The following is a 13773-nucleotide window of genomic DNA, read 5'->3' on the forward strand; positions in this document are numbered from 1 at the left end:
CCCTTTCTCACCACACACATCCCTCTCGGGCCCCAGCTCCGTGGGAAGAGCATGTGGCTCCCTCAGCCCAGAGCTGTCCTGTGGGCGCCTCCCCTAACCGCTTGCCTGAGAAGTCCAAGATCCAGCCTAGCGGCCTTAAAATTGGGATCTGGTATAGATCTGTTACATCCGGTACCTGCCCATCCATCCATTCATTCATTCATTCACTCATTCATTCAACAGTGAGTGCTCACTGTGTGCCGGGCCCTGTCCTTAGCCCTGGGGAACACGGAAAGCATGATCCCTGCTTCCAGGTGCTCACTGCCCCGTGTGGGGGAGAGACCCGTACCAGCTGCAGCAGCCAGCTACTGCCGTGTGACAAGCTACCCCGAGACGCAGCCATTTAAAATAATGGACGTGGGTTGTCTCAGTGGCCGGGGATGGGGAGGTCAGGAGCAACTTAGCTGGGTGTTTCCGGGCTAGGGTCTTTCCTGAGGTCGCAATCAAAGTGCTGCCTGGGTCTGTAGTCACCCGCAGGCTCAGCCGGGGCTGGAGGGTTAGTTTCCGAGTCGGCCCGCTCACACGGCTGTTGGCGGGAGGCCTCGGTTTCTCACCACGTGGGCTGCTCCATGGGGCTGCCCGAGCGGCCTCGCGACACGGCGGCTGGCTTCCTTCCAGAGCGAGGGCTCCGAGGGAGAAAGCAAAGAGGAGGCCACGGGGCCTTTCCTCATCTGGTCCCACCGGTCGCACGCTCACTTCCGCCACAGTCTGTCCTTAGGGGCGAGTTGCTAAGCACACTCTAGACGGGAGGGGAGGAGAGTTAGGCTCCACCTCTTAAAAGGAGGCACGGAGGCGTGGGTGGGCATGTGTTAAAACGACCGCACCAGGTATATATATATAATTTCTCGCATCTATAAAACAAACCAAGGAGGGCATAGAGCGTGATGGAAAAACACGTGTCTATGGGGGTAGCTGGGAAAAGTTTCCTGGAGCAGGTGAGGGAGGAGCCGTGTGAAAATCCAAGGGAAGGGTGTTCCCGGCAGAGGGAACGGCCAGTGCAAAGGCCCTGGGGCAGGACTGAGCCACTACAGGGAGGCCAGTGTGGCCGGAGCGGTGCACGCCGGGAGGAGACAGAGAGGGCAAGGCGTTTGCTTTGGTTCTCGGTGGAACAGGACAGGCTAGAGGGCCGGGAGCAGAGAGCTTGGCCGACAGCCCCATCTCATGGCGGGCCACATGCGCGCACCCACGGGCGTGTTCAATGGCAGATTGAACACCCTAAATCAGAAAAACCCCAAATCCGAAATGCTCCGAAATCCGAAACTCTCTGGAGCCACCACGATGCTCCGACATTCTTTTCCAGAGCGTCACAGGGTCGGACTCACACGGGGTGCGCCCTTCCCCCGCTTAGCGGCCCCCATTCAAGGCTCCTGCCTGGCCTTGCGGGCCTTGAGCACGTGTTTCTTTCGGTCACCACGTGTCCTCCCGCGCAGGGAAGCGCCTCGGCGCGATCCCCCGTGTGCGGTCCGAACGTGGAGACCAGGGAGGGCGGGGCGGCGGGGCTCGGGCGTTCCAAGCTCCCGGCCCACGGGTGGCCCAGCTCCCCGCTGGCCGCGGCCCCCTCCCCTGTTCCGCGCCCCCCAGCCCCTGCCTCGCCCTCTTCCAGGCTCACGGCCTTCGTCCTGAAGTCCTTCGCCCAGGCGCGGAGCTTCATCTTCGTGGACCCTCGCGAGCTGCAGGCCGCCAAGGCCTGGATCGTGCGCCGGCAGCGGGAGGACGGGTCCTTCCCGGCCGTGGGCAGGGTCCTCAACAAGGACATCCAGGCGAGTGGCCCCCCGGCCTCCTCCCCCTGCCCTGCCTGTTCCCGTCTGGAGCTGGGGGTGGGGGCGGGGGCGGCGCAGGAGGGGGGGCGGGGGGGGGAGGAGACGGGCTGTCCCTGCCCTGCCTGTTCCCGTGGGGGGGGCGGTGGGTGGGGGAGGCGGCCGTCCCTCCCTCCGGCCCGGCCCGGGTGGAGCCTGTGGGTCTCTGTGCAGGGCGGGGTCCGCGGCACCGTCCCCCTGACGGCCTACGTGGCAGCTGCGCTCCTGGAGGCAGGCGCGGCCTCGGAGGTGAGCGCAGGCGGGCCGGGGGACGCGGGGCGGTGGGGGCTGGAAGGCAGAGAGTGGGCTCGGCCGGGTTATCTCAGCCTCGGTGATCTCCCTCCACTCATTAAGGAGACTTTGTTGTGTTTTCATAAAGAATGGTCGCGTGACGTCCAACTTCTTGCAGCCTGAGCAGACGAGAGAGATGCTCGTGGTGTCCGTGGTGGGGCGGAGTGGGAGGACATCAGGCACATGTCGGGGGCCACCCTGAGTAAAACGTCTTCCAGGGACTGTCCAGAGACCCCAGGCTTCCTTAAGAAAATCGTTTCGGGCCAGGCACGGTGGCTCATACCTGTAATCCCAGCACCCTGGGAGGCCGAGGCAAGAGGATTGCTTGAGGCCAGGAATTGGAGACCAGCCTGGGCAACGAAGCAAGACCCTGTGTCTACAAAAAAATTTAAAAACTAGCCGGGCATGGTGGCACATGCCTATAGTCCCAGCTACTCGGGAGGCCCCTTGCACGTCATCCTGGCAACAGAGCGAGACCCTGTCTCTAAAAAAAAAAAGGGCCGGGCGTGGTGGCTCATGCCTGTAATCCTAGCACTCTGGGAGGCGGAGTCGAGTGGATCGCTCAAGGTCAGGAGTTTGAAACCAACCTGAGCGAGACCCAGTCTCTACTAAAAATAGAAAGAAATTAATTGACCAACTAAAATATATATACAAAAAATTAGCTGGGCATGGTGGCGCATGCCTGTAGTCCCAGCTACTCGGGAGGCTGAGGCAGGAGGATCGCTTGAGCCTAGGAGAGTGAGGTTGCTGTGAGCTAGGCTGATGCCACGGCACTCACTCTAGCCTGGGCAACAAAGTGAGACTCTGTCTCAAAAAAAAAAAAAAAAAAAAGAAGAAGAAGAAGAAGAATCATCTGGGGCTAATTCAGCTTCCTGGCTACCAACCCGAGGGCTGGCGTCAGGGAGCCCTGTACAAAATGCGGGGCCCACAAACAGTTTTGGGCGGAGGAGGGTAGAATGTTCAGAGACAGTCAGTACTGGCCCCAGTTGGGGCTCCGGTGGTCCAAGAGGCTTGAGGGCCACAGTTGCTTCTGCCAGGCCGTCCTGGGTGGGGGTGGCATGGCTCCCACGGGGAGGCACCCACAGCAGGGCTCAGCCCCGGGTGGGAAGGAACCGCCATCTCTAACACCTGAGTCAGACCTACTGCCTCGGATGACGGATCCTGAGGCGTGACGCCTCTCAGAGTTCTCGGCCTCACCGTCCAGATGTAACTGCTGGGTCTGGGGTTCGCTGTGACTTAGTTAGACCCTCTGTGTCTTCATGCGCAACGCCCAGAGGGCCGCTTGCCCTGTGCGGGGCTGGATCTGTTCTCCCCTGCCCCAAATTCACATGCTGAAGTCCTGACGCCCATCTCTGCTCGGGTTTCTGTAACAAAATACCGTTAGTGGCTTCAGCAACAGACATTTATTCTAGAGGCTGGGAAGTCCAAGATCAAGACGCAGGCAGATCTGGTTCTCGGTGAGGGCTCCGTTCCTGGGTTGTAGACGGCCACCTTCTCACTGTGAGTTTGCGTGGCCCTTCCTTAGGCATGCGGGCGCAGAGCGAGCTCCCTTGATCTCCCCGTCCCTTCCTCTTCTTGTAAGCACACTGATCCCATTCAAGAGTTCCACCCTCATGACCTCCTCTAAACCTGTCTCCCAAAGGCTCCAACTCCTAATACCATTGAATTAGGGGCTAGAGCTTCAACATATGAATTCTAGGGGTACACAGATATTCCGTAGCACCCTCACCACCTCAGAAGTCATAACCAAAGTCTCCCATGGAAGTGGTCAAACATGTCGAGCAGGCTGGGCGTGGTGGCTCACACCTGTATTCCCAGCACTTTGGGAGGCTACAGTGGGATGATTGCTTGAGGCCAGGAGTTCAAGACCAGCTTGAGCAACATGGTGAGACCCCATCTCTACTAAAAATGGAAAAATTCACCAAGCATGGTGGCGCACACCTGTAATCCCAGCTACTCGGGAGGCTGAGGCAGGAAGATTGCTTGAGCCCAGGAGTTTGGGGTTGCTGTGAGCTATGATGATGTCATTGAATTTAGGGTTTCCCTAATTCACAATGATCTCATTTTAAGATTTTTTTTTTTTGAGGCAGGGTCTCACTATCTCACCCATGCTGGAGTGCAGTGACGTCATCATAGCTCACTGCAGCCTCTAACTCCTGGGCTGAAGCCATCCTCCTGCCTCAGCCTCCCATGTAGCTGGAACTCCAGGCATGCGCCACCATGCCTGGCTGATTTTTAAATTTTTTTTTTTTTTTTGGAGATAGGGTCTTGCTATGTTGCCCAGGCTGGTCTTGAACTTTTGGCCTCAAGTGATCCTCCCATCTTGGCTTCCCAAGGTGGTGGGATTACAGGCATGAGCCACCACGCCTGGCCTCATCTCAAGATTCTTAATTTAATTACATCTGCAAAGACCCTTTTTCTAAATAAGATGAGATTTATAGGTTCCAGGGAACATACTTTGTGGAGGGGGGAAGCAGGCACCCTTCAACCTACTGCACCTGCACCAGGCCTCGGGGTCCTCCCCAGCGTGGTGTGGTCTTGACAGCATCCTCCTGGTCCAATGGCCTGGAGTCACCCCCTGCCGCTGGGATGGCATCCAGCCCCGGCCCCTGCCCCAGGCGATGGGCTCATGTGGGCCAGGCCTGGGGTCTGGCTAATCTGCCCTGTTCATCCCGGGCACGTGCCCCGGCTGGCACGTCACATCACAATGCCACACTTCGGGGACGGTTCCCATGCTTTGTCCTGGTCTAAGGATCGAAGGCTTTGCAAGGCGCCCCTTCTGCGATCACATTCACCACAGCTGGGGCTGCCGGAACACCTCTGCTCATTTCCGAAATCCATCCGTGCTCCTGGTCACTCGCTGCTTCCACTGCATCAGCGTCACTGGGCAGCTTCTCTGAGCCAAGCCCGTTGCGAGAGCGCGGACCCGGTCCTTGTCTCCCAGCCGCTCACATTCCCGGGCTGTGAGCAGCGTGGGTGGGCTTCTCCAAGGAGGTGCCGAGGCCTGCAGGATGAGGGGGGCCTGGGCAGGGCGGTGTTGGAAGCCAGATGTCTTAACAAGGACCTGGCCATGGGGCATGGTGGGACAGGGTGGCTAGGGCTCTGCCCACCTCCCCACCCCTCCGGATGTCTCTGTGCTCCTTTGCTATAATCACAAGCGTTCCGGCCAGACCTCATTTGGGGCTCGAACTTAAAAGAATGGAGACAGGGTTTGAAAGCTGAGTCTGCAGGGAGTGGGAGCCACAGATGGCTGCAGAGCGAGAGACACTGAGCCAGCCGGGGCTCTCCGCAGGGAGGCCTGTGCGGGGTGGGCCGGATGAGGACAGGGCAGCCCCCCAGGGTTCCCCTTCCCACCCCACCCCGCAGGAGGAGAGGGGCGCCATCACCAAGGCAAGGCGCTTTCTGGAGTCCAGCACGCCCCTGGCCATGGACCCCTACAGCTGTGCCCTGACCGCCTACGTGCTGACCCTGCTCCGCAGCCCGGCCGCCCCCGAGGCCCTGCGCAAGCTCCGCAGCCTGGCCGTCACGCACGGTAGGGGACGCCATCCCGCCAACCCCTGAAGCCTCAGTGTGGGGCAGCCCCCTGTGGACCCTAGTGAAAAAAAAAAAAGTTAAAGTAAGTCCAGGCCCTGTTGCTCACGCCTGTAATCTCAGTACTTTGGGAGGTGGAGGCTGGAGGATGGCTTGAGCCAAGGAGTTTGAAACCAGCCTGGACAACATAGCAAGACCCAGTCTCTAAAAAAAACAAAAAAAGAAAAAGAAAAAATTAGCCAGGTGTGTTGGCATGTGGCTGTAATCCCAGCTACTTAGGAGGCTGAGGCAGGAGGATCCCTGGAGCCCGGGAATTCAAGGCTGTAGCGAGCTGTGATCACACCAGTATACTCCAACCCAATTGGACAAGAGGGCAAGACCCTGTCTCAAAAAAAACAAAAAACAAAAAAATTAGTAATAATGCAAAATTCTAAAACCACCCAATTGGATGAGTGACCGTGTCTATTCCGGGCTAAATGTTCAGGTTCAAGGGCGGGGTGGGGTGTAGGGAGAGGGCTGGTTTCTGTCTGGGGTTCAGGGCCTTTACAGCCCATGGGAGCTCAGAATCCTTGGAGCCCCTGCACGTGGGAGTCACTAAGTGGGTACATCTAGGGTCACCTCAGGACCCAGCCAGGAAGGAGGCCATTGATTAGTGATGTCTGCCAGGGGCACAGGAAGGAGACCATTGAATAATGACGTCTTCCAGGGCCATGGGAAGGGCTGGGGCTGCCATGTGGTTGCAGATCTGAGATGGAGCTCTTAGGCCCTTCCTGTCCGGCTGGGACAGGAAGGGCTTGTCCTGTCTTCCCCGCCGGCACTCTCTTTCCACGGGGATCCAATGCCCCAGTTTTTCTCCTGAGACCGCGTGCAGGGGCACCCACCGTGGGATGCCAGACTGAGTCCTGGGCGGGTTGTGGCCCCTGACCAATGCTGTCCTTGCAGACGGGGTCACCCACTGGAGCCCAGCGAGTTCCTGGGACGTGGACAAGGATGCGTTTCTGAGCTACGGCGACAGGGTCTCCAAGTCAGGTACTGGCCGTCAGGTACTGACCACCGGGTCTCCCCGGTGCCTGCCTTGGCCGCTGTCTGCATGGTGCGGGGTCCTGGGTCCCGGCATGGAAAGGGCCCCCGCTGGCCTCTTCTGTTGCAGTGGCCTCAGCCGAGGTGGAAATGACGGCCTACGCCCTCCTGACCTACACCCTCCTGGGCGACGTGGCCGCCGCCCTGCCGGTGGTGAAGTGGCTGTCCCAGCAGCGGAACGCACTCGGGGGCTTCTCGTCCACCCAGGCGAGCCGGGCGGGGCCAGAGGGCGGGGCTGGGTGGGGTCGCCACAGTCCAGGGCTCTGAGCCTGCCAGGCAGCCGGGCCCCTTCCCACCTGCAGAGCCTGGAAGCACGGACCCCAGGAGAGGGCAGGGATGGGGGCCAAGGGACAAGGGACGCTGCAGCTAGACCCTCTGCAGGAACCTAGCTCCTACCTCTGGACACGCCAACCTGGCTGTCCCGGGACCCCCAGCTCCGTGGGTGTCTGCCAGGTTCGGTCCCAGCCCTACCGGTGGACAGGGGCCAGGGGACGTCCGGCCAACTTGTTCTCGGGGCTGATGGTGGCCTCCCGCCTCTGCCCCCAGGACACCTGTGTGGCCCTGCAGGCCTTGGCTGAGTATGCCATCTTGTCCTATGCTGGAGGCGTCAACCTCACCGTCTCCCTGGCCTCCACCAACCTGGACTACCAGGAGACCTTCGAGCTGCACAGGACCAACCAGAAGGTTCTGCAGACGGCGGCGGTGCGTGTCCCCAAAACACGGCGTGGGCTGGGTGGGCGTGTGTCGGCAGGGGGCTTGACGGGGCCTCACGGCGACTTCTCTCTCCAGATCCCCAGCCTCCCCACGGGGCTGTTTGTGAGTGCCAGGGGGGACGGCTGCTGCCTGATGCAGGTGAGGCTTCAGGGACCCGGGGCTCCCTGGGGCTTGTCCTCCCCTGGCCCTCCTGCCACACACAGGCATCTGGAACCTGGGGACCCCAGAGGGCTCTGAGCTGGGCATTGGGCCAGACCACAAGGCAGGCTGTCCGCCCTCCGGATATGCCGCCCACCATGCCCAAGGCAGGTGGCCGGGGATCCCCTCAGGTGTGGGGGCTCAGGGGCCCCCCAGGAAAACCCATCTTACCTTCAGTCCATTGGTGTCTGGGCCTAAGCAGACCCTGAGCAACGGTTCAAGGTTATTCCCCTCTGTGGCCTGGACAGGGACGCCCCAGCTGGACTCCCCGGGCTCTCGCCCTGCAGCCGGAGCACCACCCACCTCGTTCTGGGACTTAACCCGCAACTGGGCTGGCACAGGCAGGTCCCGGCATTCTGGCTGCCAATCAGAGCGCGACCTGCCAGCCTCAGCTCCCCCATCGCTGTGCTGGGGGCCCAGACCGCGCAGTGCGTGGGAGAGAGAACCCTGCGCGGGTGCGGTCTGTGCAGCTCTGCGCCCGCGCAGCTGGGCTGACGAGGGCACCTCCGCCCGCTCCTGTGGTTTCCAGGCTAAAAGGAGTAATGGTCCTCCCCAGGACTGTCATAGATGCCGTTGCCATCGTAACTCTCGGGTCCCCACCCCCCTCCTCCCCTGCCCCACACCCGTCGGGCAGGGCTGGGGCCCCTAAACCTCAGTCCTCTGACACCCTCCAGATCGATGTCACCTACAATGTGCCCAACCCGGTGGCCAAGCCGGCCTTCCAGCTGCTTGTCAACCTCCAGGAGCCTGAAGTTCAGGGGCGCCCGCCCCCTGCGCCTGCCCCTGCCACCGCCGAGGGCCCCCGAGGGGACCGGCACCCAGCGGACGATGACGACCCAGCAGCGGACCAGCATCACCAGGAGTATAAGGTGACGCTGGAGGTGTGCGCCAGGTGAGGCCGCCCGGCCCGGCGGCCGGCATGCGGGAGAGTGACGCAGGCGGAGGATGGCCTCCCGGGGCCAGGGGGAGCTTCCAGGCAGGAGCCCGGTGACGGTTTGGGAAATGAGTGAAAGAAAAGCAAATGCTTTCCAGCGGACACGGCAGACGCCAGTGACGGTTGGGCAGGAGGGCTGGGTAGGGACAGCTGCGTGTGGCCAGCGTGCTGGTCCCCGCTCGACACACCAGCTCCAGGCACCTTAGTTTCCTGGGGTGAGCCTGGCACTCAGCCAGCCACCCTCATCCACAAAGAGGATGCGCGTTGCCATGGCAACAAGGATGCTTATCACCATGGTGATGATCTGGCTGCCCAGAGGTGGGTGGGTCGGTGGTTGCCAGGATACCTGTGATACCCACAGCCCATCAGAGCAGCCCAGGTACCTGCGCCACCCACAGCCTGCAGGCTCCACTGGATGTCAGCCTCCCCTCCCTGTCCCCGGCAGGCCCCTCCAGGAAGGGCCTGGCATGTAGCAGGCCCCGGAGAAAGCCCAGTCAGCCACTTCCCCTATGTTACAGAAGGAGAAACTGAGGCCTGGAGCTAGGAAGTGACTTGCCCAGGGTTTCCTGCCGGGTCAGACCTGATCTGAAGCTGCCCTCCAGGGCCACGACCCCCGATCAGCAGACCTGGGTCAGGCCTAGAACCCTCAGCAAAGCCCTTACCTTCCGGCCTCAGTGTTCTGGCCATAAAATGGGCTGAGTGAACTGACCAAGCCAAGAATGTTTGTGCCAACGGCCTACCAGCCAAGCCCAGGGCAGGTGTCCCCAGAACATCAGCTGGGTGGTCTCCAAGGGGCAGAGAGGGGAGCCATGAATTCAACCTTGGGGCTGGAGTCCCAGGGCCTCTCTGTTTCTCCTGTCGTTGGAAGGTGGCTGCACGCGGGGTCCTCCAACATGGCTGTCCTCGAGGTGCCCCTGCTGTCGGGCTTCCGGGTAGACACCGAGAGTCTGGAGCAGGTAAGGTGGTGCTGGCAGCAGGGGAGGGCAGGGGTCCGGGTGGGGTCCCTGGGCAGTGGGCACCCAGGGTCAGGCTGGCTGGCAGCTCGGCCTTTTGTAAAATATTGTGGGGTTTTTGTTCTTGTTTGTGTTTGTTTTTGCCTTTCTGGACAAAGATGGGCCTACCTAGGAGCTGGTAGGGCCGGGAGAGGTGATGCAGAGGCTGAATGGAACACCAGAGGAGGGGAAGGGCCAATTCGGAGGCCCTGGGGTGGGAATAAGCTTTTGTATCAAAAACCAAAAATAAGTCTCAGGCTGGGAAGGGAGGTTAAATGACATGGTTAGGCTGGAGCAGTTGGCAGGGCTCAGCCGGCGCCTCTTAGGCCACAGAGAAGCCGGACCTGATCCTGGGGCTGGATTGGGGGAGGCTGCAGCAGGGGAGGCAGGTTCTCTGGGAAGGGGTACCCAGCCTTTGAGCACCTTCTCCCAGGTGCTGGGGGGGGGGGCGACAGGGCCTGGGAGCGCCAATCATCACCCACTGGCCCCAGCCAGGTGCACACAGACCCTGGCCCGTGGGGACTTGCTAGATGACCACAGGCAAGCCCCTGAACTTCTCCGAGCCTCGGCTTCCTCCTGGGCCTGGTCTGCCTCCCACTGACCAGTGTGGGCGAGGAGATCCGGGAGGAGCAGAGGGGCCGAGCGGACCCTGACCCCTGGCTTCCCCTCCAGTTGCTCTTTGACAAGCACATCGGGATGAAGAGGTACGAGGTGGCTGGACGCAGAGTTCTCTTCTACTTTGATGAGGTACAGCCGGCCAGGGCTGGTGGAGGTGGCTCCCCTGGTGCCCACGCTGGTGAGGGAACGGCTCCCCATAGTCTGGCACCCTGAAAAAGGCACAGGCAGGACAAACTGCAGGCAGAGCTGACGGCTGTATGCCCCAGACTATGGCTCTCGGTGGAAAAATGGGGAGAGGGGTGTGGTGGAATGGCATGCAGCCCTGACAAGGAAGGAAGCACTGATGACGCCACAGTGCCGAGGAACCTCCAAGCCAGGATGCTGAGTGAGACTCAAACGGCCACAGGGCGCGTGAGTCCGTCCATAGAAGTGTCGGGAACAGGCCAATCTGGGGAGACAGCAAGCAGATTCGTGGCTGCCAGGGGCTGGCGGCGAGGGGGGTGGGAGTGACTGCCGACAGGGACGCAGTGTCCTTTTCCGGGAAACACGTTTTCTGGAACTAGACAGCGGCAAGGGCTGCGTGGCATTGTGAATGTGCCTCATGCGGCACGCACGGTGGTCGGGCTTCTGTGTGTCCCGCCTCCCGGGCGCCTCCAAATCGGCCAGTTCCGGGCCGTGCTGCGGGCCGTCGCGGGGCGGAGGGACCCACGGCGGCCCCAGGCCAGCGCGTCCGCTGTCCCGCAGATCCCCAGCCGCTGCCTGACGTGCGTGAGGTTCGCGGCGCTCCGCGAGTACGTGGTGGGCAGGACGTCGGCGCTGCCCGTGTCCGTGTACGACTACTACGAGCCCGGTAGGCCCGCGCCCCGCGCCCGGCCCGGCCCGCGCCCCGTCTCCCCGCGCCCGGCTCGGTCACCCAGCCGTCGCCCCTCGTCCCGCAGCCTTCGAGGCCACGCGCTTCTACAACGTCAGCGCGCGCAGCCCGCTCGCCCGGGAGCTGTGCGCCGGGCCCGCCTGCAACGAGGTGGAGCGCGCGGCGGCCCGGGGCGCGGGTGAGTGGGGGCCCCAATCCCGCCCCCCCTTGCCAGGGCGTCCCGGGGGTCTCGGCAGAGAGGGGGCCGGCACAGCGAGGTCAGGAGGGCACAGCCCCGCGGTGGCCCCGTGTCAGCTGCGTGGGAGGGGACGGGCTGGGGATGGGGGTACGGTCAATGCAGGGGGGCGGGGCCGGGCGGGGCGAGTCAGTGCAGGGGGGGGGCGAATAGGGGGAGGGCGAGGGAGGAGGGTGCCTCAGAGCCGTTTATAAAATTTTTCCAGATTTCTTGGAATGAGGTTGGGTTATTTTAAAAGTTTTTAAAACTTTGCTCTCCCAAGTTCCTAAGTACTAGGCAATACCTGCGAAACTCCGCGGGATCGGGGCTCAGGACCTTCCATTAACTGTCGCCCGCGCGCTCCCACCGTATGGGGGGTGGGGTTCCCGGCCCCAGGGACTCCTCCCCGCCCCCAGGCCCTTGGGCCGCGTGCAAGGTACCGGGTGGGGGGTCCCCGTGACCGGCCGCCGACCCTGCCTCGTCCCCCAGGCTGGACCCCCAGCGAGCCGGGCCCTGAGGTGGCCCCCGAAGAGGGGGCGGCAGTCCCGCGATGCGGCTGCGCCCGCGACTGTGGCGCCCGGGGGGCCCAGGTGTGCCGCTGCGCCCTCGGTGAGGACCCCCGCCCCCCACACTCCTCCCCTCCCCCACTCCCCCCAAACCCCCATGCATCCATCCCTTCTCTCCATCACCTCCCCCGACTCGTGGGCTCCTGGTTCCTTTCTGTCTGTTTGTCGCCCCCCCACCCCCGTTTCCCTTCTCCCACTTACTTTTTCCCCACGGGGACCCCCAGTCCCCCAGTCCCTGCCTGGTCTCCTGCCCCTCTCCCACTGATCCCTGCCCCCCTCGCAACGCCTCTCGCCTCCCATGTCTGCTGCTCCGGGCGTGTATCTCCTCCCCCTCCCCTCCCCCACAGCGCCCTCCCCTCCCCCACAGCGCCCTCCCCTCCCCCACAGGGCCCTCCCATCCCCTCCCCCACAGCGCCCTCCCCTCCCCCACAGCGCCCTCCCCTCCCCCACAGCACCCTCCTCCTCCCCCACAGCACCCTCCCCATCCCCTCCCCCACAGCGCCCTCCCCCTCCCCCACAGCACCCTCCCCTCCCCCACAGCACCCTCCCCTCCCCCACAGCGCCCTCCCATCCCCTCCCCCACAGCACCCTCCTCCTCCCCCACAGCACCCTCCCTCCCCCACAGCGCCCTCCCCATCCTCTCCCCACAGCGCCCTCCCCATCCTCCCCTCCCCATCCTCCCCTCCCCACAGCGCCCTCCCTTCCCCTCCCCCACAGCGCCCTCCCCCTCCCCTCCCCCACACCGCCCTCCCCATCCTCCCCTCCCCACAGCGCCCTCCCCATCCTCCCCTCCCCACAGCGCCCTCCCTTCCCCTCCCCCACAGCGCCCTCCCTTCCCCTCCCCCACAGCGCCCTCCCCCTCCCCTCCCCCACACCGCCCTCCCCATCCTCCCCTCCCCACAGCGCCCTCCCTTCCCCTCCCCACAGCGCCCTCCCCCTCCCCTCCCCTCCCCCACAGCGCCCTCCCCATCCTCCCCTCCCCACAGCGCCCTCCCTTCCCCTCCCCACAGCGCCCTCCCCCTCCCCTCCCCCACAGCGCCCTCCCGACAGTCCCCTTCCTTCCAGGGCAGCCGCTGCCGCCAGCCTCTGCGTCCCACGCCCGCCGCGATGACCCAGGCCCCCCGGACTTGGGGCGCCCGCAGCAGGATGTGAAGCTGAGCGGAGCCGGCCTTGAGGCGGACCCGGACCCGGAGCCCGAAGGGGAGTCGGAGGACAGGTGAGGGCCGGGCCTGCCCCCAACCTCCCACCCTCCCTGGCCCAGACGGGCAGTGGGAGCCCCTCAAAGGGAGGGGCCCGCCTTGGCGTTTCTGGGGGATCCAGTTCTCACTCCGCTGCACAGCCTCCCCCAACGCACGCTGGGGACAGCCACGTGGGGGCAGGAGCGGGAGCCTGAGCCTTCCTGAGGGCGCGACCCCGCACAGACCGGCCCGGGACGGGCAGGGGCCGTGCCAGGTGCTGCCGTGTGGTCAGAGCCCTGTGCGCCTGAGGCTGGGAGGGGGCAGCAGGGCAGGCTTCCTGGAGGAGACACATCTTTTGTGTATAAGCGAGAGAAAATTCAACTCCAGAGGGCTAAGTAAAAGGCAGATGGCATGGGCACAGGTAGGTGGCCATTCCCGGTCCCTGGCTCTGCCTCAGGCATCGGGCTCTGCCGGGGGCCTCCTCCGCCAGGGTCTCTTTGGGACGGGCCCCTCCCTCCCGTCTCAGTGGCAAAGGCAAGTTTCATCTCCGCTCGGGGAAACCCAGCAGGAAGGACACAGGAAGGACACTCTTCCCGCCAGCGGCCACCGCAGTCCCTGAGCTCCAGGGGGTTGTCACCCCACAGGCACTGGGACTAGTCCACCACGAGCACTTGGTGTCACTATCCATAGTGCCGGGTTCAGGGCTACCGTTCCAGTACTTCAGTTGTTTGTTCCCTCTGTCCCTCCATCC

The 13773-nt window shown here is 63.2% G+C and overlaps 1 protein-coding gene across 1 annotated transcript in view; it reads left to right on the forward strand.

Annotated features, from left to right (window-relative positions):
- CPAMD8 (C3 and PZP like alpha-2-macroglobulin domain containing 8) overlaps nucleotides 1-13773 on the forward strand; it is a 74682-nt gene that overhangs the window by 58445 nt on the left and 2464 nt on the right. The window contains exons 28-41 of the mRNA XM_076001229.1: nucleotides 1643-1799; nucleotides 2010-2084; nucleotides 5493-5658; nucleotides 6600-6686; nucleotides 6808-6944; nucleotides 7284-7439; nucleotides 7527-7589; nucleotides 8324-8541; nucleotides 9452-9539; nucleotides 10248-10322; nucleotides 10938-11043; nucleotides 11132-11242; nucleotides 11768-11887; nucleotides 12910-13060. Coding sequence (XP_075857344.1) covers nucleotides 1643-1799; nucleotides 2010-2084; nucleotides 5493-5658; nucleotides 6600-6686; nucleotides 6808-6944; nucleotides 7284-7439; nucleotides 7527-7589; nucleotides 8324-8541; nucleotides 9452-9539; nucleotides 10248-10322; nucleotides 10938-11043; nucleotides 11132-11242; nucleotides 11768-11887; nucleotides 12910-13060 — 1710 coding nt within the window. The remainder of the gene's footprint in view (nucleotides 1-1642; nucleotides 1800-2009; nucleotides 2085-5492; nucleotides 5659-6599; nucleotides 6687-6807; nucleotides 6945-7283; nucleotides 7440-7526; nucleotides 7590-8323; nucleotides 8542-9451; nucleotides 9540-10247; nucleotides 10323-10937; nucleotides 11044-11131; nucleotides 11243-11767; nucleotides 11888-12909; nucleotides 13061-13773) is intronic.

This window comes from Microcebus murinus, chromosome 4 (genome assembly GCF_040939455.1).
Source record: "Microcebus murinus isolate Inina chromosome 4, M.murinus_Inina_mat1.0, whole genome shotgun sequence".
NCBI lineage: Eukaryota > Metazoa > Chordata > Mammalia > Primates > Cheirogaleidae > Microcebus > Microcebus murinus.